This window comes from Bos taurus, chromosome 3, assembly GCF_002263795.3.
Source record: "Bos taurus isolate L1 Dominette 01449 registration number 42190680 breed Hereford chromosome 3, ARS-UCD2.0, whole genome shotgun sequence".
Lineage (NCBI taxonomy): Eukaryota > Metazoa > Chordata > Mammalia > Artiodactyla > Bovidae > Bos > Bos taurus.
The window spans coordinates 113229748-113254059 of NC_037330.1; the positions used below are offsets into that span (position 1 = coordinate 113229748).

Genomic DNA, 24312 nt, shown 5'->3' on the forward strand with positions numbered 1-24312 from the left:
AAGACAACAGCAGAAAAGGATGAGTAGGAAAATGGAATTATACTACTATAAACCTCTTACGTGGTACATGAAGTGTTACACTATTGGTCTGTACATTACAATACTAACTTATGTATAGTGCAATACCTACAGTAAAAAAATTAAAGAACTACAGCCAAAAAGTCAACAGAGGAGACAAAAATAAAACATTAAAAATTACTTGATTAATTCAAAAGGCAAGAAAGAAAAAAAAGGAACAAAGAATAAAGGAGGCAAATAAAAATCAAATGGCCAGATGATGAATTCAACTCAACTATATAAATGGATACATTAAAAATAAATGGACTGAACATTCTAATTAAAAGGGAGACTATCAAACTCTATTATTTGATAGAAAACAGATGAACAAAAGAGAAAAACAAATACAAAGCTGTTTCTTTGAAAAGGTTAATAACCTTGATAAACTCTTAGCAAGCCTGATGAAAAAGAAATCTAAAAAACACAAATTACCAATATCAGAAATGAAATAGGGTCCTATAGGTCCTACAGATATTAAAAGGATAATATGGTAGTATTTCAAACAACTTTATGCTAACAAATTTGACACTTTAAGAGGTTAAATTCCTTAAAAATCACAATTTTCCAAAATCAACAAAAACCAACTTCATACTGTTTACAATAGACACACTTGCATTAGAAAGCTTGGTGCAAAGTAGGTAATAATACCAAACAAAGTAGATTTGAAGGCAAGGACCATGACTCAGATGGTAAAGAATCCACCTGCAATGCAGGAGACCTAGATTCAATCCCTGGGTCAGGAAGATCCTCTGGAGAAGGCAATGGTTACCCACTCTAGTATTCTTGCCTGGAGAATCCCACAGATGGAGGAGCCTGGCGGGTCGGGCTAGTCCATGGGTCACAAAAACTCGGACACGATTGGGCAATGGAGCACAAATTAGCGTTTAGAAGGAAATTATGATTTAAAAGCATGTTTTAAAAAACAACTGAGATACCAACCCAAGAAGCTAGAGAAGGATGATTAAATTAAATCCCAGAGGTGAAAGGGAAGAAATAACTAAAAACAGAAATCAATGAAGTTGAAAACTTCATGAAGTAGAAAATAAAGGTAAAAGTTGTTTTTTGAAAAGCTGTTTTATAAAAATTTGATAAGCCCTAAAGAGTCTTATGAAAAAAGTGAGCAAACACAAACTTCTAATTTCAGGAATGAAAATGAAGAACTTTAGGTCCTACAGACACTAAAAAAGATAATATGAGATATTCTGAACAACTTCATGCCAATAAATTTGACACCATATATAAAAGGACAAATTCTTTTAAAAATATAATTTTCTAAGACAATCCAAGAAGTAATAAAAATGTAAGTAACTCTACAAACAAATTAAAATTATAATATAAAAAACTTCCCATAAAAACATTTCAGGTCTAACTAGCTTTATCAAACATTTAAGAAATAATAATCTACCTCAGAAAAATTCTTTTCAAGAATATAAAAAAGTGAGAATTTCCCAATTTGTTTTGAGTCCTCCCTAACTCTGATATGGAAAAGGAAACGGCAACCCACTCCAGTATTCATGCCTGGAAAATCCCATGGACCAAGGAGCCTGGTGGGCTACAATCCATGGGGTTGCAAAGAGTTGGACACGACTGAGTGACTTCTGTGTGTGTGTGTAACTCTTGATAATAAAACCTGACAAAGATACTACAAAAAAGGAAGTTAAAGACTCATGTCTCTCATAAACATAGGCACAAAATCTTAATAAAATATGAGCCAAATATTTGCCATTTCCTTCTCCAGGGGATCTTCCCAACCCAGAAATTGAACCCAGGTCTCCTGCATTGCAGGCAGACTCTTTACTTACTGAGCTGCAAGGGAAGCCCAACATAAACAAGAGATACATATAACTATGTCATGATCACATGTGATTTATCCCAGAAATGTGAGATTTGCTTTAACATTGAAAAAAGGCAAAAGAATTCACTACATTAACAGAGTAAAAGAAAAGAGCCCTGTGGTCACATCAATAAATGTAAACAAACAGCATTTGATAATCTCCAACCTCTATTCAAGATACAACTATCAGCTGCTTGTAACACACCCAAAGGAATCTGGGTTCACTGAGACAAGGGGCATAAAACTTGTGGCCTTCCTATGACCAAATACTCTCTACATGTCCTCTGCACTTCATGTAGCTGTTGGGCAGGACCAGTGGGACAAGGTTCAATATTGGAAGGAAAGCTGCAATATTTAGTGGGGAAGTTTGCTACTTAAGAGTCTGTCCAGCCCATGAATGCATGGGCCATGAGTGGTCACAGAAATATAAAGGCTTTGAAAGAGAGAGAGATTTCAACTATTTATGCCATTCTGGAAAAGGCAAAACTATGGATACAATAAAAAGATTAGTGGTTGCTAGGAGTCTGGAAGTGAGGGGAGATGAATACACAGAATACAATTTTTTAGTGCAGTAGAAATACTTTGTATGACATTATTACAATGGATATATGTCATTATACATTTTTTTTCCAAACGAACAGAATGTAGTACTACTTACTTCATTAGAATGAATCCTAAGATGAACTATGGACTTTGGTGATTACAACACATCAATAGGGTTCATCCTTGGTTTAGGAAAAACAAACTAACCAACCAACCACCCTGATGAATGATGTTGATAACACCTATGCATGTTGTGGGGAAGGGGAATATGGGAAATTTCTGTACCTTCTTACTAATTTTGTTGTAAACTGCTCAATAAACTTAATATACAGATAAGTATAGATATTCTGTATGTATGTGTTTACTGGACTGTGATGTAAAATGTACTTTTTAGGTCAAAAAAGTTTGCAAGCCACTGTAGTTAAGTTATATTGGCAAATAAAAGCACAAATTAGCTTCAAGGAAAAAAAGAGATAAACTACCAGTCAACTATGAGTAAAAGCTAACTTCCTCAAACTTATGAAGAATATTTTTATTTAAAAACAAAACAATAAAGCCCCTGCACAGCTGATAACATACTTAATAGTAAAATACTGAAACACTGATCCAATCATTTTGATTGAAAACCTAAGGCTGTCCATGAACTCAGGGTCAATAACTTCATTTATGAACTGCGGTCTAATTAAAAGATGAACTTAAACACGGACTGAAGCACGTAAGCACCTTGCTTCTACAAGAAATAGCTCCAAATGTTTACTAAGTGTTTTGTTGCTTTGCTTGTTTTCAGTCAAGTTTTTGTCTCAATTCTGGCATTACCAGCTTTTGCTCATCTTACAGTTGAGGAAACCAGACTGCCAAGTTTAGTAAAATTGTGTGTCAAAGAAAGATCAAGTGAAACGTGGATGAATGCCAGAAGACATTTCTGTAAGTAAGATGATAAGCCTTAGAATATGAACTTTGCATTTACACAATGGAGTATTACTCAGCTATAAAAAGGAACGCATTTGAGTCAGTTCTAATGAGGTGGATGAAACGTAGCCTATTATACAGAGTGAAGTAAGTCAGAAAGAGAAACACCAATACTGTATATTAATGTATATATATGGAATTTAGACAGACCGTAATGACGATCTATGCAAGGCAGCAAAAGAGACATAGATGTGAAGACCAGACTTTTGGACTCTATGAGAGAAGGTGAGCGTGGGATGATTTGAGAGAACAGCATTGAAATATGTATATTACCACATGTAAGAGAGATGACCTGTGCAAGTTCAATGCCTGAAGTAGGGCACTCAAAGCTGGTGCTCTGGAACAACCCAGAGGGATAGAATGGGGAGAGACAGGGGACGGGGGTTTAGGATAGGGGACACATGTGTACCCATGGCTGATTCATGTTGATGTATGGCAAAAACCACCACAATATTGTAAAGTAATTATCCTCCAATTAAAATTAATTAATTAAAAAAAAAAGAATATGAACTTGGTGACATTTTTTGCTGTTGTGATTAAAAGCCCATTCTCTATTCTTCTCTTTCTTAATTCTTGATTCTATGATAAATTACTAAGTCATTTAACTGAATTTTAACCATTAAGAAAAATATTAATTCTGTTTCTACCTAATTTAAATTTCCTTCTGCAAAGAAATTCATGTTGCCAAGATCACAATAAAATTTCTTGGGGATGGAACTTTCTAGAAGGATGTCATGAATACCTTTCGCAGTGGTCCATACTGTTTTCGGTACTTCTTATTCCAAGATATTCCTATCTTCTTCAAGAGTTTCTGGCCCAGCTGATCAACGGGAATTAGATTACTCTCCTCCTTATGAAAGAAAGAAAAGTCATTTAAGAAAATCTGATAAGATTTAAGTGCAATGCTTAGGAGTTCAAGGGACCAACAGGATTAATAAATGGGCCTGTAACACCAAACAAGTAGGTGGATTAACCAAAATTATTTAAAAATCAAAAGCTTTTTAAAATAGATTAAGCCTAAGTTTAGAAAACTTGAATTTTGCCACTTTCTATGTGGTAACGTTTAAACATTTCAAGAGCAATATCCAAAGTGTATTTAGAGATTTGGTAAATTTCTGATATTATGTGGGATTTTTAGAAGAAATACTTTCATGCAAAAAAAAACTACTGGTCTCTTCTGAATGTTCTGAATTATAAACAACTTCTAAAAGGGGGTAAGAAGTGACTATTTTGAGCTGAAATCTGTCCCCTTACCACAAAAATTCATATGTTGAATTCCTACCTCTCAAAATTTTAACTGATTATATTTGGATAGGGCAGTTAAAGAAATGACTAAGTTAAAATGAGGCCTTAAGGGTGGGCCCTTATCCAATCAAGCATCCTTATAAGAAAGGAAATTTGGACCCACAGAGACACCAGGGATGCACATGAACACAAGAAAGGCCATATGAGGACACAGCAAGAGCCAAGCAGAGAAGCCTCAGAAGAAACCAGATCTGCAGACACCTTGTCCAGCCTGAGAACTATGAGAAAGCAAATTTCTGTTAATTAAGACACCGGTCTGTGGGATTTTATTATGTCACATTACTTTGCTAACAAAGGTCCGTCTAGTCAAGGCTATGGTTTTTCCAGTGGTCATGTATGGATGTGAGAGTTGGACTGTGAAGAAAGCTGATCGCCAAAGAATTGATGCTTTTGAACTGTGGTGTTGGAGAAGACTCTTGAGAGTCCCTTGGACTTCAAGGAGATCCAACCAGTCCATCCTAAAGGAGATCAGTCCTGGGTGTTCATTGGAAAGACTGATGCTGAGGCTGAAACTCCAGTACTTTGGCCACCTCATGTGAAGAGCTGACTCATTGGAAAAGACTCTGATGCTGGGAGGGATTGGGGGCAGGAGGAGAAAGGGATGACAGAGGATGAGATGGCTGGATGGCATCATTGACTCGATGGACGTGAGTCTGAGTAAACTCTGGGAGTTGGTGATGGACAGGGAAGCCTGGCGTGCTGCGATTCATGGGGTCGCAAAGAGTTGGACACGACTGAGTGACTGAACTGAACTAGCAGACTAAGACAGTAGCCATAGACCAATATTCAGCCTAGGTCCCTAGAAAGAAACTGAGAAAAAAATGTTCATTAAGAATGAATGAATAAATGAAAAGAGACTACCATCTTTACAACAGGGTACGTGATAAACATTAAAAGTCATACACTTATGATATTATACATGTTGATATATGGCAAAACCAATACAATATTGTAAAGTTAAAAAAAAACAAGTCATATACTTGAGGTATTATCAGTACAGAATGAAAAAGGGGACATAACTTCAGGTCCTAAAGACATTAGAAGGATAATATGGGAAAACAGTAAATTCCAAAGAAGTATATATAGTATATCCCAATTCTATTTAAAGTAACCACCCAAAGAAATCTTGTAACTCAATCCTAACATATCTATACAAACACAAAGGAAATAAAATGCAAAGAATATATATCATAGTGTTAACAGTAACCAAACATTTGGTTTAAACTTATTTTCTTTATATACTTTCAATTTTTTCCCCTCAAAATTTCTACCATTCATAAGTATTTCTTTTATAATCAGAAAGCCTCTAATAAAATTTTTTTTTCAATAGACAGAGAATTTCCCCCGAAGACTATGAATAGTAACAATATCACTTCTACCAACTAAATCATATAGCTGATATATACATAAACACAAACATAAACATATACTCTACCTGTAATAAAATTGCTTTTAGAATCATCAATGGATCATCAACCTCCTCTTTATTCTGAATATCTTCCAAATTCACATCTGGTTTACTTTTGTCCTCCTAAAGAAGGAAAACAATAAAAAAAAAGTTTCTATCACTAATCTCTTAGTAATTAGCAAAACAGGAATATTTGTGCCTCGGAGGTTTCAAGATGAGGAAATGATGATAAAAACATCATACTAACTTGTATGTGCTTTGGAATCAGGAAGTCTGGCTTTGAATTTCAACTGTGGTTGAATAATCCTGGACAAATTACCTAATCTCTCTAGCATTTCTATAAATTGGGATTGTGAGGTAAATAATGCTTCTAGCACAGTGATCCCCAGCCTGGACACTCCCTTAGTCTCTTTCTTTCAGAGTTTTATTTAAGTTTCATTATGCAGGCACGACTGACTGAATCATTGGCCCTTGGTGACCCATCATTGGTCCCCGGTGGCTCAGGGGTAAAAGAATCTGCTTGCAACACAGGAGACATGAGTTCGATCCCTGGGTCAAGAAGATTTCCTGCAGGAGGGCATGCATCCTGTATTCTTGTCTGGGAAATCCCATGGTCAGAGGAGCCTGTCAGGCTGCCATACATGGGGTCGCAAAGAGTCAGACATGACTGCAGCAATGAGCACACACCACCAAACTCAATCTCCAGCCCCTGGTCCCTCCGTGGTCAGGGGAAGGGGCTGAAGGTTCTAACCTTCTAACCATGTGATTGGTCCTTCTGGTGACCAGCCCTCACCCTGCAGGTAACTTCATTAGCATAACCTCAGGTATGGTTGAAAGGGGATCATTATGAACAAGAAAAGACAACCTTATCACTGGGGAAATCTCAAGGAGCTCTAAGCCAGGAATCCAGGACAAAGATCAAATGTATATATTTTTATTATACCACACAAATAGATCCCAGCAAAAAGCTAGAAACCTGAAAGGGCTATGCTCTAAATATAAGCATGATCTACAAACAAACCCCACTCCTCAACAAAGGACAATGAGAAACTTGTTTGCTTTCCCCCTGATACTAGATGGAGGTGGAAATACACTCCCTCTAAAAATCTATAATCACAAACAGGTCCTCATGTGAGTTTGTGGCCCAAATTCATACTATTTGCATGGCTCTAAAACACAGATCTTATCTTCAAGGTATTAAAGGTTGGAGGTGACCACAGGCATGTGGTAGAGTCAGACACACATCTTTCATGGAGGGTACTTTTAACTCAGGCTTCCAATCACTCCTAAACCATATTCTTAAAAAACAGCCAACCAAGTCTACAGCCTAAAAGAACAAAATCATGAGGAAACGGAGTCAGCAGATATCCAAAGACCCACGGTCTTCAGATACTGCAATTTTCAGGTAGAGAATAATAAAATAGTGTGTTTAAGATGTTTAAAGACATTCACAGGTTTCCCAGGTGGCCCTAGTGGTAAAGAAACCGCCTGCCAATGTAGGAGACATGAGACATTGGTTCAATTCCTGGGCTGGGAAGATCCCTTGGAGAAGGAAATGGCAACCCCCTCCAGTATTCTTGCCTGGAGAATCCCATGGACAGAGGAGGTTGGCGGGCTACAGTCCATGGGGTTGCACAGAGTTCGACACAACTGAAGTGACTTAGTATGCAAAGACATTCATGGCTAAGAAACAAGAGATTTAAAAATGGCAGGAGGGGAGAGGTAGGCTGGCATCATCCAGGATGTGACACTGGTGCAGGGGGCATGTGGCCTGGGCCGAGTCCTCCTGCACTCTGCCGGTGTCCAACCTTGGTCTTATGAGGACAGGCTGGTCCTACAAGCACCAGTCCCAGGGCTGACTCATGAAAGTTACTGAAAAGCCTCCTTTGTCCCACATCCTCAAATGTTCAAAGTGATATCAACCATCAATGAAACGAAAGCCCCCCCAATTCGGAAGGCCTAAGTCAGGCTCCTCTTCGTAGCTAGATCTAGGGCCACATTCTGAATAGTTAATGACCTCCATGCAAGCAGGAAGAGCTCATCTTCTAGCTGGGCTGAGAGAACTGAAATGTTGGCTTTCACCCAAAGAACATTATATGAGACAGGTCATTTAAAGGTGTTCCTTGAAGATGGCACCTAGCAGGGAAACTTGCAAGGGAAGAAGAAATCACCAAACTGAAAGCAGAAGAAACAATACCTGCCTGTGTTTACAGTATCTGGAGTCCTTTGTCTCTCGGCATAAGAGATCTCTCAGGGTAATGGTAGTAAACAGAGAAGCAGTGTCCAGCAGGTATACCTACTGAAGCTGAAACTCTTAAAGCATGCATCATTATTTGAACACCATAAAGCTCTAGATAAAAAGCTAGTGATTCTTAAAGAGTGGAATAATAAAAAAAGATAAATGTGATGCTTCACAGAAGCCATGAATTAGGAAATATACAGGCAGAGACAGAAAGCAATCTTCTGATTGCTCTTTAAGTTTCAGAAGACCCTGCTAAAGTACCAGAGCTTCAGACCAGAGAAGCAGTGTAGAGAGCCAAGCCAAGTGAAAGCGCGCCTGCCTGCCCCTTTGCGTCGTATAAAGGAGCTGAGAGAAGAGCCTGATGCTGCCGTCATTTCCCAAGAAATGAACACAGAATTGTAGAGATGTCCAAGGGAGAACAACTCAAAAGGAAGATATGGAAGAATCATTCCTTTTGAGCTACCTCACCGCACAGTGTGAAGCTTACCTCTGTGCATGATGTCAAATGATAAAACTTAAAAAGGAAACTGGAAATAAATACTTAATGCATCAAAAGACTGAGGATAAATCCTGCCCACTACAGAAGTGCCTGAAATCTGACACTGGCTGAGCAAGACTGAGGAGGGCCTGTGGCCAGCATGGAGGACAGCAGAGACACAGCCCCGAGGCAGAAGCAGAACTGCATGGAAGGCAGGAGCACTTTCTAAGGCTGAAGAGAGACAGGACAACATCGGAAACAAAGGCTACCACAGAAACATAAGTGGAAGGAGAAAACCAGGAACTACAGTGGACTAGGCAAAGAGAAAAAAAAAATGAACTATATAATAACTATTTATAAGACCTGTTCACAAGCTTCTATAAAGATCTAACAAAAGGTTCAACCTCATCTTCTGGAGAGAATGAAATAAAGTTAATGCAATTGTTTGAAAGTGGGGGGGCGCAGGGGAGAACAGCTGCTTGGAGAGTAAGATTCACTTATCATGGGGCCTGGAAGACAGCAGTGTGAAGGAAGGTAAGAGGTTAAGAATCAGCCACTAAGGGTGGAACATGGAGGGCAGAACTAGACAGAGAAGGTAAGACGTGTGTCACTCTATCTGACTGAAATGTGCCCAACGAGCTAGTGTCTTGGCAAATAGGCACATGCATTCGAGAGATGCGTGTATGGCTTCCTAGACCCCAAACTGGAAAAACCCAGTTCTAGAAATAAAAGACATGGGAGGTTAAGGATAGGAAAGAGTGAAACAAAACTGTCTTTTTTCCAAAAGCAAGATGGTTGATTATAAAGTCAATGTACTAACAAGATAACTGTATTTCAATATACCAGCTACGAGCAGTCCAAAAACTACACAGAATAGACACAGTGCCATAGAACATCTCCCTGGTCAGTATTTTCCCAACAGAACAGTTAGACTTTAAATATCCAAACTTTACAAAGCATAAGTCTCTCTCCGTACATTCTACGTATAACCAACAGAGCATCAGAAACACAGGGAGATGTTCTGAAAAGCAAAGTGAATGTCAACAAAGGGAACATGGCATTTTTCAATACTGCTGGCACTCAGAGGGCTTCCCAGGCGGCTCAGTGGTAAAGAGTCCACCTGCCAATGCAGGAGACGCAGGAGACCCAGGTTCAATCGCTTGGTCAAGAAGATCCCTTGGAAAAGGACATCGCAGCCCATTCCAGGATTCTTGCCCGAAAAATTCCACAGACAGAGGAGCCTGGCTAGCCTATGGGGTTGCAAAGAGTTGGACACGACTAAGCATGTACACATGCATGCACAGCACTCAGAGAAGCTATGTTACCTTGAGTGGAGCAATTATTCATTCATCACAGTATTAACTGTTTGACAATCAGGAAGGTATGTTTGAAGCATGCCACATCCTAACATGATGGGTTAGAACTTACATTATTGGTGTTTTAGTTACATTTTAGGAAACTGGTTGAGAGTTTGGGGCTAGCATGTAATATATTACAATTTTTTCCACTGCAAATAACTGGAACTGGACTCCTGATGAGTGCTTTATTTTCTAGAGAAAATTATATAACTTTTTTAGACGACACTAAAGAAGTTCTAAAACCAAAAAGATGTATATTATTTACACATGTAGATTCAAAACCCTACTACTTTTATGTGTATATATGTGTGAGAATATTGACAAGGTGACTCTAGAAATGTTCAGAAAACCATAAAAACCAAAACGCTCCTGAAGAATAACAACACATAGAGAGACTTGCCCTACCAGATAACAAGACTTACTAATACAGCTATGGAAATTAATAGTGTAGCATTTGCCTAGGAATAGGAAAATAAGGAATAACAACAACAAAAACAGAATACAGAGCCCCAACATGGACTTAAATAAAAATAACAATTAATATAACAGAACTAGCATTGTAGATTGGTGGGGAAAGAATGGAATATTAAATAAATGGTACTGGGAAACTGGGTTCCCAGACAGAATAAACATCATGCCATTCACAGCAAAGCATTTCAGGAAGACTGAAGTCTCATTTGTAAAACACAAAGACAATACAGAAGGATCATCTTTGTTTGGTGCCATGAAAGACAAAGAAAGCTGAGGAATGGTTATTGATTAAAGGAGACCAAAGGGCTTCCCTGGTGGCTCAGATGGTAAAGAACCTGCCTGCTAACACAGGAGACGCAAGAGACACAGCGTTCGATCCCTGGGTCGGAAAGATCCACTGGAGTAGGAAATGGCAACCCACTCTAGTATTCTTGCCTGGAAAATCCCATGGACAGAGGAGTCTGGCAGGTTACAGTCCATGGGGTTGCAAAGAGTCCGACATGACTGAGTACCTAACACTTTCACTTTTCAAGATATGCTAATTAAATATAATGCATGTTCCTGGACTTGACACTACAGTGGCAAGAAAATGCTATAATGGATTTGGATGAAACCCGTTAAATCTGATTATAAAATATATATTAGATAATAAATAGTATTGTATCAGTATTAAAGTTCTTGATTTTGATCTACGCTTATGTAAGAGAATGTCCTGGTTCTCTGGAGATAAACACGGAGGAATTTAGGGGTAAAGAGGCTCATGAAACTTCAAGTGGTTCAGCATTAATAATGATGTTAACTCTGTGTGTGTGTGTGTTTGTATACAGAGGATGGACTTACAGAAATTTGGCAAAATGTTAACAACTGGAAAACCTAGGTGAAGAGCAAATAGGAGGTGTCTAAAAAATTTAAACTTCTATCTGTATTAACTTTTAATGCCTTTAAGAGTTTTCCACAGAGTGAACATATAAGAAATGACCAAAAAATAGCCTCACCAAAATAATAAGGCTAGAAAACAGTTGCAAAGATACTCTTAAACTAATTTCTATACTTACTTGAAACTGCCAGTTTCCCAAATGATCGACATCTTTAATATACACGTGATAATGTCCTCCATAGCAACCACCTTTGTGTATAATAACTGAGAAGAGGTCATACATATATTCCAAGTCATCTAATTCACTCTACAAGAAAGAATATAAACATTGTTATAGTTTACATAAGACAAAGATATATATAATGAAAAGGGAAAGAAGAATTTCAACTATTAAAATCAGTAAGAAACATCACTGGTTATTATTATTATTATTATTTAGGGTAAATTAACATAAATTTGAATAATCAGTTTTAAATTTTGAAACGCGTAATTCTTTGACTGAAAATACCAGTCATACTACACCAACCAAATTCTACCTGAGTTGAACATAAAAACATATATTCAATCAAGATGTGATTTTTATGTACTTTGGCTTAAATCATGGAAGTCCACATTATAACAAGACATATCACCCTATCAGTGAGTGAGAGAGCATTTTAGCAAGAGAAAATCGTCTCATATTATACCTATTACACTGGTTTATAAAGGAGTTCTTTAGCAGTTGAATATATTTTAACAAGACTGTTATGTGCCTCAAAGTCAGAGCTATATCTACTATGCATTACCCCTCCAGACACTTCAGTCCTCTGCATAAAACAGGAATTTAGTAATTATGAATACTAGCTGGTTTTGTGTAGAGGCAGTTTAGTGGAATGAAAAGTTCTTTTTTTCAGTTATCAAATGTGTGATCAATCTTCTCTACAAGCAATGTGTTCTGTAACTGTATAATTATGAAAACCTATGTATGCATGCTCAGTCATGTCTGACTGTGTGACCCCATTGACTGTAGCCCACCAGGCTTGTCTGTCCATGGAATTTTCCAGGCAAGAATACTGAGGTGTGTTCCCATTTCCTACTTCAGGTATGAACACCTACATGGGCATTAAAAAACAAAACCTACTTTAGGTTAAAAGATACTTGGCATATGTGATGCTACTTGGGAAGTGTCAATTATTTAGGGAACTTATTTTCTTAAATTATACTTTTTAAGTGAGCAGCAGTTTTTAAATGTCATTTTTCAAATGTCTGGTTCAGGCAAAAACCAAGAGAGATGTAAACAAAGATGATAATGATTTTCATTAATATAGAAATCAAAAAGCAAAATTGCTGTGAATTTCTTAGATGCTCAATGTCTTGCTTTTTTCAGTTTTGTTATTTCAACATATGTTAAAATCATGTGACAAACTACTTTTTATAAAAGGACAAAAATTTTTCTATATTTGATAATGGAAGTTAACTAAACCTATTGAGGTAATCGTTTCATATTATTTGTAAACCAAGCCATCATTCTGTACACCTTAAACTTATACAAGTGATGTGGGTCAATTATTTCTCAATAAAACTGAGACAGGGAGAAATAAGTCAATTATTTAAAAATGAATTTTTTTTTCAGGCAGCAAATAGGAGCAGGGAAAAGTACCCTGGAAAACCTGTTTATTCTGTGTATGCTGGTAATAGGCTCAGAGCCAAGACATTAGAACCTTTCAATGGAAATTAGTATAATTATAAAACCCAAAAGCTTGGTAACTAGGCTGAGGAAGGTCCACCGGGATTTAAAACCATTTAGAAAAAGATTACTTTGATACAAAGAAACTCTATAGCTGGCTAATTAATCTTCTGGTCTCAAACATATAAAGAATGGTTTTTAACAAGAAATGCATCAGTCTCATCACTCTGATCTTAGCATGTATAGCAACCGAACAGGAAATATTTTTAAACAGCTTATAAAGTAGGCTGATTATGTAATTAATTTGTTTTTAAACATTTTTTCCCCATGTCTTAAGGATTACAAATTCTACACTAGTGACATTCCAATTTCTCATTCGCTTTCTAAATGTGTAATTCATTTTTGCATCTAAAGTAAACTAGATCCAAATAGAACATCCTACTGAATGTTAATTTTTCCTATTGCAGGGTCTTTTCTAATTCTATTCTTAAACTTTCATTTCAAAGATTTCTCAAGGAGAGTTAAGGGAAAAAAAAAACAAACTAGAAATAAATCCATACTTGGAAATTAAAAAGGACTGTAATAAACTAGTGGTTCTCAACCAGGAGCAATTTTACCCACCTTTCCTCTCCTCAGGAGACACAGACATTCGGCAAAGTCTGAAGACATTTTTGTCACTTCTGGGCACAGAAGCGGGAGATGCTACTGTCATCTACTAGGCAGAGGCCAGGGATGTTGCTTAACATCCTAAAATACATGCACAATCCCACCACAACAGAGAATTACGCAATTCTAAACATTAACGGGGGCTGCCCAGGTGGTGTGGTGGTAGAGAATCCAGCCGCCAATGCAGGAGACATAAGAGACGCTGGCTGGATTCCTGGATGAGGAGGATCCCCTGGAGGAGGGCATGGCAACCCACTCCAGTGTTCTTGCCTGGCAAACTCCGTGGACAGAGGAGCCTGGCAGGCTACAGTCTTTGGAACCACAAAGAGTTGGACACGACTGAGCAACTGAGCATACAAATTTTAACAGTGCCAAGGCTGAGAGACTGCACTAAGCAAACTGCAAATCAGGTCAACAAAACATTCTCCTTTAGAGGGGAAAAGAAAGAATTTCAAAACAAAATAGTTCAAACCTGTTCACAAAAAGGCTTGAGATTGATCCGGAGAGGGAATGTATAACAGCTTGTTTCCTTGTATCGTTCACACTTCACAAAATCAAAATTAAATCTTAATAATGAAATTGTAAGAAAGGGAGGCAGCTTACGTAATTTGGCCGACTGTCAAAAGAAAAAAAATGTAAATTTTAAAAGCTGAATTATATAAAAGAATAACACTTCATAAGGTATAAAAAGGCAACCTATGACACAGTTTTAAGAGAAATGTCCTTAAGTCACATAAACTAATCATTGTGGATTCAATACAGCTCTTGACATAAACTCATCTATTTTAGTGCTAAAAGTTGACATCGCTCACTTATGCTTACACCTAAAAATTTACAGTGCACGTGTATGTTTTAATGTTGCTATCCTAAATAAAATTAAAGCTATCTGATGAGGGTGCTTCCTCCCAAAGAGTGCTTCTTTCCTGCCCGAGCCCTGACCTTTCACCTTTCCCCTCAGTCACTGACTCGAGTTTACACAGCTCTTATTTACTGAAGAGCTGGAGCTCTTTCACCTTCGACCTAGGGACTGTTTCAACGGATCCGAATCCTTTAAATTATATGAAAATATTATGTGTATTTGTGTGTATTTTTCTGGGGAGAAGATCCACAGCTTTCATTAGACTTTCAAAAGGACTCTAACTTCCCAAACACTGAGATCCATTGACTGGGGTTTTTTCTAGTTACTGTCCTTAAAAGCAGATAATAAAATATTTTTTATTTTAATGCCTTGCTTTAAAACAAAACACTATATTGAGCTGCTCTTTATTTTAAAGGCATGAAGTGAAAGTGAAGTAGCTCAGTCATGTTTGACTCTTTGCGACCCCATGGACTGTGGCCTACCAGGCTCCTCCATCCATGGGATTCTCCAGGCAAGAGTACTGGAGTGGGTTGCCATTTCCTTCTCCAGGAGATCTTCCCAACCCAGGGATCAAACCCGGGTCTCCCGCATTGCAGGCAGACACTTTACCATCTGAGCCACCATGGAAGACTCCCAAATCCCTTATTAATGGCAATGTGAAGGGGCAAAAAAAAATCCTTCCCCATATATAAAATTATCCATAATCATAAATATCTAACATTCCTAAAAATATATAAGACAGCAATTCTACAAATCTAGTGGGTGAAAAAGAAATTAAATGAAAAAGCAGCAATCTAACAACATGGCAGATTTTCACACTAGCTAAAAAAAAATGCATCTAAAAAAAGTGAGCAACTCAACTATAATGTGGCGAGAAAAGAAAGACTGCCCAGAACAAGAAAATATACATTAATTTAGGTACCACAACCAAGCCTAACCTTAGAATACAGTAAATCTAATGCAACTAGAAGGCAACTTTAAAAATATCAAAATCAAAAAATTTTCACTGAAAATGAATTAAACCAATGACATAAAAGGTGCATGCAAGAATTATTTTTGTTTGGCAAAAGGTTCTTATTTTACCAATGTGCAAATTAAGTTCAACCAGAACTAAGCATGTATTTGTCTTTCCCATGATGCTCCATCCTCTAAATTTTATATTTATTTTATTAGGTTGTAGTTGTAATACCAACAAGGAAATACAAAATAAGTAAGCAAAAAATAAGCCTTTCTCTTTGGGTTTATAAAAGGGCAAAGGCTAGATGGAAATAAATATTAAACAATATAAAATTGTTTTCAAATCCTGGTTTCAGATCCCACTGTGAACGCTACAGGCATGGAGTTTATTGTTTTTATCACATTTTCACCTACAGTCTCCAGGATCCAAATCAATACCATGTGCTGTCTAAATCAACCCTCATTTTCTTTGTTGGAAAATTCAATATTGTCAGCTCTAGGAATAGTGCTATCACTCTGTCTTAACAGAATAACTGCAAAGATAAATCTTTTGTGGTAGTTTTTTAAGTCAGGGCTCAATAACCACTGGTTCAACTGAGTTCAAGGTTAGCAGGTTAATGAACAGCCTGTCATATCATCTACAAGCAGTGAAAGAGTTCCTACTACACATAATAATAGCAGCTGAGTTGATGCCACGTTGCAAAATAAATCACTTGCTTAAATCTTGTTTTCTTTTTCTTCTATATTTTGCTTTGCTTTGTTGTATGAAGAAAAACCCTGATGTACTTTGTCAAGTCCTGTCAAGTTAGGTACTTTCAATGGGGGGAGAAGGAAAAGCCATATTAGATTTGTTAGCATCAAGGAAGATACCTATCAACATATATATCAATATTGTACAATAACTGCATATGCAAAAAATAAAGCTCTCTGTTTTCATAGTGGCAGACCAAAAAAACTGAAAGCTCAACAAGCTTCCTAGTTGGCAGATATAAAAATATATTGCCTTCTTCATAATAGTAACTTCCAAAGGAAAAAAAAAAGGTTTATTTAAGAAACACTGAGCTACAAATAAATTTTTCCCGGGAGAGAAAGAAGTTGAATGAACTGTGAGGTTGAAAGCTTAAAAAATACTGTAAAAAAAATTAAAATACAAATATATACAGTGTAAGGACATGTCTTTTCCATCCTTATTACTGATTAAAAGCTTCATGTACGTCTCACACAAGGTGGCTGCACTTGACAGGCGTTCCTGCTCCAAGGACTACCTGCACACCCTCACAAGAGGCAGGGGTCTATCTTTACCTTTGCTGCTTTAACCAGCCTGTCACAGTTTCCACAGTGGTATAAGTTGTCACAGTCAAAAACTTCCTCCTCTACATACATGTTCCAGAGTGCATCTTCCAAACCTGATACATTTTTGACTGCTACTGTTAGATCTAGGAAATCTTCCTGAAATATACATGAACATAACATTGAAAATACAATTCCACAAATGTTCACAAACAGATCACCAACTCAAACATACACTGGGAATAATCACACATATATTCTTTTTTAAAACACATATATCTTTTCTATATATGAAGGCATAGGTCTCCCAAGTAGATATGGTGAGATTCATAACAATAAATTATTCTTTCTCAAGCAAATTATAACTCAGCTTAAAATATATCAGGAGCCAATTTACGAGTTCACTGTAGATACAATAAAACCTATTTTTATCAGGAAATAAACCACTGAACGCATGAATTGAGAAGAGTGTATGTGCAGTTCATTAGTACTATGTTAGTCTCCAGGCAGGCACAGCAAGGCTATGGTTGGACTCTATTGTAAACCCTGCTTCCCCCTCTTCTGCTAGGGTTAGTTTAAGAAAAAAAATTATTTTCAGCCAGGACATAAAGGTATTTTCATGAAAATTAAGAGGAGGATATTTTTTAAAATGTGAGTCTACTAATTCTACTAAAATTACCTTTGAATTACAACATATTTCCAATATTAAACAGACACAATTTGACAAGTTGAAAGCACATTTATAATTTTGCATGTGTGTTCGTGCAACAGCATTACCTTGATGGATTATGGGGATCATAAAATAGCACTAGTTAATTAGTTCATGTTGGAATTCCAAAGCAGTAAGACTAACGTTCATACATAGTTTACAAGATAGATACGTGAAAAGTTAATGCCTAATTTATAATGTGCCTTCATGTACATTATGTTTTAAAATTACTTTGTGAATCATTACATTATAGTGGTCAATCATATAGTAACCCACATACACATAACATCTTAATATTTCCAAACCAGGCTGGCCAAATCTATTATGATACACAATAAGGGTTCAAAGTCTTTTTTATGCCCAATACTTTATCATTTAAATATATAGAATATATATATATATATACTTCAAAAAGGCAATTAATGCAACACTTAGAAAATGGCATTTAATTTTTTACTTATACAAACATATAAACTTTCTATAAATCTTGCCATAAGAAAAGAAGGTTTTTATTAAAGGACAATGGTTCAGTGATGAAATAATTTGTTATATAAGATTTGTAGTGCAAGCAGTGATTATTAAATTTACATAAGCAAATTTCTAACTACATAAAATGGACAATCTGTTAGGACAAATAATTGAAGGTTACACCAGTTTAAACAGGATTATGATAGCTTTATATATATAATATTTAAACATAAGCACACACATACGAACGAGCTTTCTGAGGGACATCAATAAACTAAATCCAATATATAATTACAGATTTGTTAAACATTCCTCAGTGTTTTCTGTTTTTATTACCCAAGTGACTTTCTTTACGATATTCCAACCACTGACCCATGACGACATTGGCTTTTCTTATGGTGCCACAGGTCCCTACTGTAAATATTCCCCAAATCTACTTTCTAAATATTAGAGCGCTAAATAGAAGATTTAAGCTATATCTTAAGATATCTACTTCTTTCAGTTTACATGGAGAAATCTGGATTATAAATTTATAATCTGGGAGCATCTAGAGTACAAGGAAAAAAGTGATGGTTATTTATAGTAATAAGCACATTAATCCTCATATGGTACAGATCACAGATTTAATTACATGAATTATAATTTATGATTTAACTTATTACTAAAATACTCTTGCATATTCACCTGCTTTTCACTGACATTCTTACATTCTTTACAAACAATCTGGTTAACAATGGTTCCGTGATATAGACGGTTGATGAGGTCATGGCCGGAGGTTCCAACTAAAGAAGTTTCCAAAGCACTAAAGAGAATTCGATTCAGTTCCTGCACATCATGTTGCCTCATTTCCTATAAAACAGGTAACTTTTAAATGTAATTTTGTGCTTCAGAATTTTAAAAACAGATTTTAAGTGATATTAGTTGAAAAACACAAGACTTATTTAGAAATCCAAAGGCAAGCCTCCATCAAATGTAAGGATGACTAAGCTAAATGAGCTGAGAGCAGGCTAAGAGATCACCACCTATTCTCACTTTTACTACAAAATGAAAAAACAAACAGATGGTGTTCAGTGTGTACACATAACTCAAGTCACCCGAGAACAGGAAAGTGCATTTGTTTGGCAGGAAACCACATACATGGCTGTGCCAGAGGAGAGGAAGGAACAGAACAGACAGAGAACAGTCAGGCAGCGTGTGCACAGAGAAATCACAGATCAGAGGGACAGGTAAACACTCTGAATCATCAGCGTTTGAGAAGAACAGAGCTTACTGCTTTGACATGTGGACCAACAAAGCAAGACTAACACACTGCCTGGAGAAACACTCTGATGGGATCTGCCTTAACCTGCAGATTAACTTGAAAGCCACCGAGAAATCCTTGTATGAAACTGTGTGTGAAGAGGACGAGAACCATTTATCAATCCAAAGTCAAGGGGCACACCAACATATAGGAATGGCGAACACAAAAACCAGCACAGGAGCCCGAGGAAGAGCCAGGAACATCAGCAAGGGTGGTGAGCGCCACTACTGAGGGCTGCAGGGAGTGGAGCAGTGTCTCCTGGACTTGGCACGTGGACGCCGTGAGTGACTGTGACTGGAAGGGTAGAAAGGAGGGAGAGGAGTAAATGGAGGGTGCAGAGGAGTGGGCTGAGAAGATGATTTTCAAGGTACATTTCATGGGAAGAGAAGCTGATAAAGGGATGAAAGCTGGAAAAAGATGTGGGACCTAAGATCTTTTTCTCAGTTTCTGACACACAAGATACTAGGTGATATAAATTTCTCCAATATCACTTGCTCTGATGGGACAGAAAGTTTGCGGAAGTTTTCAAGCTCTGTTTCTGAACGATCCTAAGTTTGGCAAAGGTGTCTCCAAGACCTCTCTACCACTGCAGGTCAGTCTGAGAGGGTTTCCTACAAGATTTCATTTAGAAATCAATCAATCAGGTTTTCACATCTTTAAGAAGGATGAAGCCAACAAGAGGAAGCTCTTTATCTAAACAAAGAGAAATCCATCAACTGATGACTAGGTTAAAAGAAGCCAAAACACAGAGGCATATCCATCTGATAGAGTATTATCTGGTAATAAAAAGGAATGAAGTGCTGAAACATACTACAACATGAATAAATTTTGAAAACTTACATGAAAGATGTTAGCTACAAAAGTTCACGTATTATATGAAACAATTTCTGTGAAGTGTCCAGAAGAGGCAAATCCACAGAGACAGAGGAGAAAAACGGTGGCCAGGGACTCAGGGAAAGGGCACGCAGGGCTGGGGAGGAACTGCTAATGGGTACGTGGTTTCTTTTGGTGGTAGTGAAAAAATGTCCTAAAGTTGACTGTAGTGACCATTGTACAACCCTTGTGATGCTTGTACAACTCTGAATATACTAAAAAACCACTGAACTTGTACCCTTTCAAAGAGTGAATCTTAGGGCATGTGAACTATATCTCAATAATTTAAGACAAGACAATACCTTTAAAATAAGGAAAGAAAAAGGAATTCACCCTAAGCACCTGCCCTACACCAGAAACGTAACATACACTGTTAAGGGAATGTATTATACCCTATTTTACTTCCAAGCCCAAACCTGACTTTTTCAACCACATAGCATTGTCCAGTTAATTAGTGTTACTGGTTAGAAGACAAGAGTTCACAGTTTATTTCTGAAGGCAACATAACCTTATTCTGATCATTGCCTCTTTAAATTCTGTGGTGGTCTCCCATACCTTCATCTCTGCAAAAATACATCTATTCCATAAAAAAGTGAAGACCTGATTTTGACTTTGTACAGCTAACAGCTCATCAGTATTGACAGTGTGCATCTTCACTTAGTGCTGCACAGGTTTAGTGTTTGCATATAGTGAAATACCCTTTAGGAGTGCAAGCAAAAAAAAAAAAAAAAACCAGGAGGAAGGCCACACACACAGTAGGATACAGGAAGAAAATGAAGCGAGTCAGGAGAAAGGCAGGACAGGGAAAATGAAAAGACCTGCCAAGAATGATTTCACTGTTTTGCTTGAAGAAAATGTTCAAAATTGGAATATCCAGATTTAAACACATAAAGGCAGATATATTAACTGCTAGTCAGCTTTTTAAGTTGATAAGTGGTTTTCTATAAAAATGGCAATATTCCACTAACATAACAGGTATCACATCTCAACTACACTGTACAAAGGGTAGAAATGATTAAAAACCAGCTCTTATAAACATTTTCCCCTGTATCCACAACCCCTTTCCCCAACCCCAAATGACATCCATTCATAAAATCCTGAGTAACAGCAAATGTCTAAAATGTATTTCTGGCTTGTAATTGTGTTGTATTAGAAGTAAATATTTAAACAATATCCTGAGACCATAAGATAAAATTAAAGGAAGCTAGATAACATGAAGCCAGTGTTCACTCTTTATTGCTGGTAATATTTCCCTGGAAAGCTGACCTTCGTACCTCATCACTGGTCCACCCAAAGCTGTCAGTGAGGTCGGCTGTGGATACAGCTTTCTGGTCTAAGAGGAGAAGTTGTGCAAACAACCGCTGTAACTGCAAAGGTATGATTCGGACCTGAATGAGAAACAAACGTGCTCCTAGATTAAATGTTTTAAATGTTGGCTGGGCATTTTTAAAAGAACTGTGTACTAGTGTTCTCCTATCTCCTAGTCGATTTAGTTCACTCAGGAGAAAATTTACGGATACTGTGAAGGATGAACACATTTATTTTTCTTTGAAAATTCTAATTCAATACAATTCTTAGCTACCTGGAACTCTCTACCTTGGCATAGTACAGATTAATATTAAAACCCAAACTGGCCCTAATAAACCACCCAATTAACCACAGACTGACAGGACTTTAACTCTCCAACAATTTCATCCTTTTTCCAAAACTGCTCAAATACAGACATACTCCCTATGGAAAACTTTCCAGCCGCAAAAATCTCACAGGGCCGGTGCACCCTGCCTTTGCTTTCTTCCTGCCGGCACCACACCCATTCTGCCCCTGTGGTGTGTGCTGGGACACTGAGAATGCTGCTCAGAGTCTGCTCTGAAGACTGGATTTAATATCTAAAGTGAGAATATGCCAGACACTTTACAGCAATTTTGCATTGTCATAACATTTCTTTATAACAAAAGTCTGATCTGCAACAGATTGAGAAAAAAACAAAACAAAACAAAAAACCAGGCTCTTTGCCATACACAGAGTTTGAGAGACACTGGGCTGATCATGAAACTCTTACTAAGATAAGTACAGAGTGTAGTCTGGGGGTGATAAATTTCTGAATGATATTTAAGCAAGGGAGGAACATGATTAGATATTCATTTGCTGCTGCTGCTGCTGAGTTGCTTCAGTCATGTCTGACTCTGTGCGACCCCAGAGATGACAGCCCACCAGGCTCTCGCGTCCCGAGATTCTCCAGGCAAGAACACTGGAGCGGGTTGCCATTTCCTTCTCCAATGGATGAAAGTGAAAAGTGAAAGTGAAGTCGCTCAGTCGTGTCTGACTCTTAGCGACCCCATGGACTGCAGCCTACCAGGCTCCTCCGTCCATGGGATTTTCCAGGCAAGAGGACTGGAGTGGGGTGCCATTGCCTTCTCCAAGATATGCACTTATAGTAAGCCAATTCCTCAGTTTATCTCCAGAATACCAGACTGAGAGAATACTGGTCTCTGTTTTTGTTCTTGCTACATGTAAGTGCATTAAGTGGGTTTTTTGGTAGTGGTTTTTGGTTTTTGGTGTGGATGATTTGCAAGTATCTCCTCAGGGGAGAGTGAGGCTGTCTATAAAACAATAGCAGCATTACAATTGGAAAGCAATTCTCTGGAAGGGAAATTCCCTTACCAGTAAGGTACAGGGCAAAGTGCTTTCTAAAATAAAGATTATAATTTGGTAATTAATAAAATTACTGATTTCTATGAATAAGGAATTTAATTCTTTCCTTAAACCATCTCCTTAATATTTCAAAAATCCCCTGTAAATCATGGATTTAATACCTTTGCATCAGGTTTATCCTTGTCCTCTAACGAACCAAGCTCTTCCAGGCCAAGAGAGAATAACGCTTCTAAACAAAAAAGCAGAATCAAGAGATGTAAATGACATTATTTCATTTTTTGAAAACTGTTTTAGAAAGCCAAGGCAACCAGTTAAAATCAGCTAAAGATTCAGAAATAAGATTATGACAATATTTATATCCCTAGACCACACATTTTGCTTTCTGGTAGCTTTATTTTGGGGCTTCCCTGGTGGCTCAGTGGTAAAGAATCTGCCTGCCAATGCAGGAAATGCAGGTTTGATCCTGGGTCAGGAAGATTCCCTGGAGAAGGAAACGGCAACCCACTACAGTATTCTTGCCTGGGAAATCCCATGGACAGAGAAGCCTGTGGGCTACTGTCCATGGGGCTGTGAAGGAGTAGGACAGGACTTAGTGACTAAACAACAGCAACACTACTTTTAACCATGGACTATAAAGTGGAAGCTAAGGTTTCAATATGAGAGAGCTGTAAAAGGAAAATCATACAATTAAAAACCCTGCAACACCATAAATCTTTGGTGGCTTCCGACTGCCTATGGCAATGGGTTCCAAAGGCCACAAGAGTAGAATTAGGAAATATTTAATAGGATTACAACACTTACAAGACACAAGTGAGAATGCCAACCATTCTTTCATAAGGAGGAGCACCTTTAACTCTGAGATTATGCCTTTCTCTTTTTTGGTAAGAAAATATCTTTTCTGCATCAGGGGTAATAGCAGATGGCAGTGAGCTTACCTGGAAAAGAAAAGTTGGTAACCCACTGCTGGTCTCCAGCATTTTCTTTTAATTCAGTATCTAGGAATGCCATCCAATGCGGCACATTTGAATCGTTGGGAAGTCTGTATTCAGACAGGAACTCCTACTGGGAGACTCTGATTTACTTGAGGGAGAAGGGATGGAACAGATATTGTCTTGCACTGAAAACCACTACTGCCTTATTGATTACTGTTACATTCTCCCTGAGTTCCCAGCAGGAATTGGAAAAGAAAAAAATATGAAGGTTGTATACACAAATGTTAAATCATAAAAACCATAGAGAGACTTTTACAATCATCTCCTACTATTCCCAGCTACACTGACCTGGGAGTACAGGGGAACCAAAGCTAGTTCTGCTCCTTTAAAAAGGATTC

The 24312-nt window shown here is 37.5% G+C and overlaps 1 protein-coding gene and 1 pseudogene across 10 annotated transcripts in view; one reads left to right on the forward strand and one right to left on the reverse strand.

Annotated features, from left to right (window-relative positions):
- USP40 (ubiquitin specific peptidase 40) overlaps window positions 1-24312 on the reverse strand; it is an 89762-nt gene that overhangs the window by 62049 nt on the left and 3401 nt on the right. For 9 of the 10 annotated variants that reach the window (XR_805839.4, XR_009494034.1, XR_805838.4 and 6 more), the window contains exons 3-10: window positions 23144-23211; window positions 21605-21718; window positions 18842-19006; window positions 16993-17139; window positions 14347-14490; window positions 11721-11849; window positions 6144-6239; window positions 4146-4253 (exon numbers count right to left, since the gene is read on the reverse strand). Coding sequence is in view for 7 of the 10 variants with exons in the window: in XM_024990238.2 (XP_024846006.1) it covers window positions 4146-4253; window positions 6144-6239; window positions 11721-11849; window positions 14347-14490; window positions 16993-17139; window positions 18842-19006; window positions 21605-21718; window positions 23144-23211 (971 nt within the window). In the remaining 3 variants the exon portion in view is untranslated. The remainder of the gene's footprint in view (window positions 1-4145; window positions 4254-6143; window positions 6240-11720; window positions 11850-14346; window positions 14491-16992; window positions 17140-18841; window positions 19007-21604; window positions 21719-23143; window positions 23212-24312) is intronic. The other variant, XM_059885217.1, reaches the window with a different exon arrangement.
- LOC112446126 (uncharacterized) lies at window positions 2083-2170 on the forward strand (annotated as a pseudogene).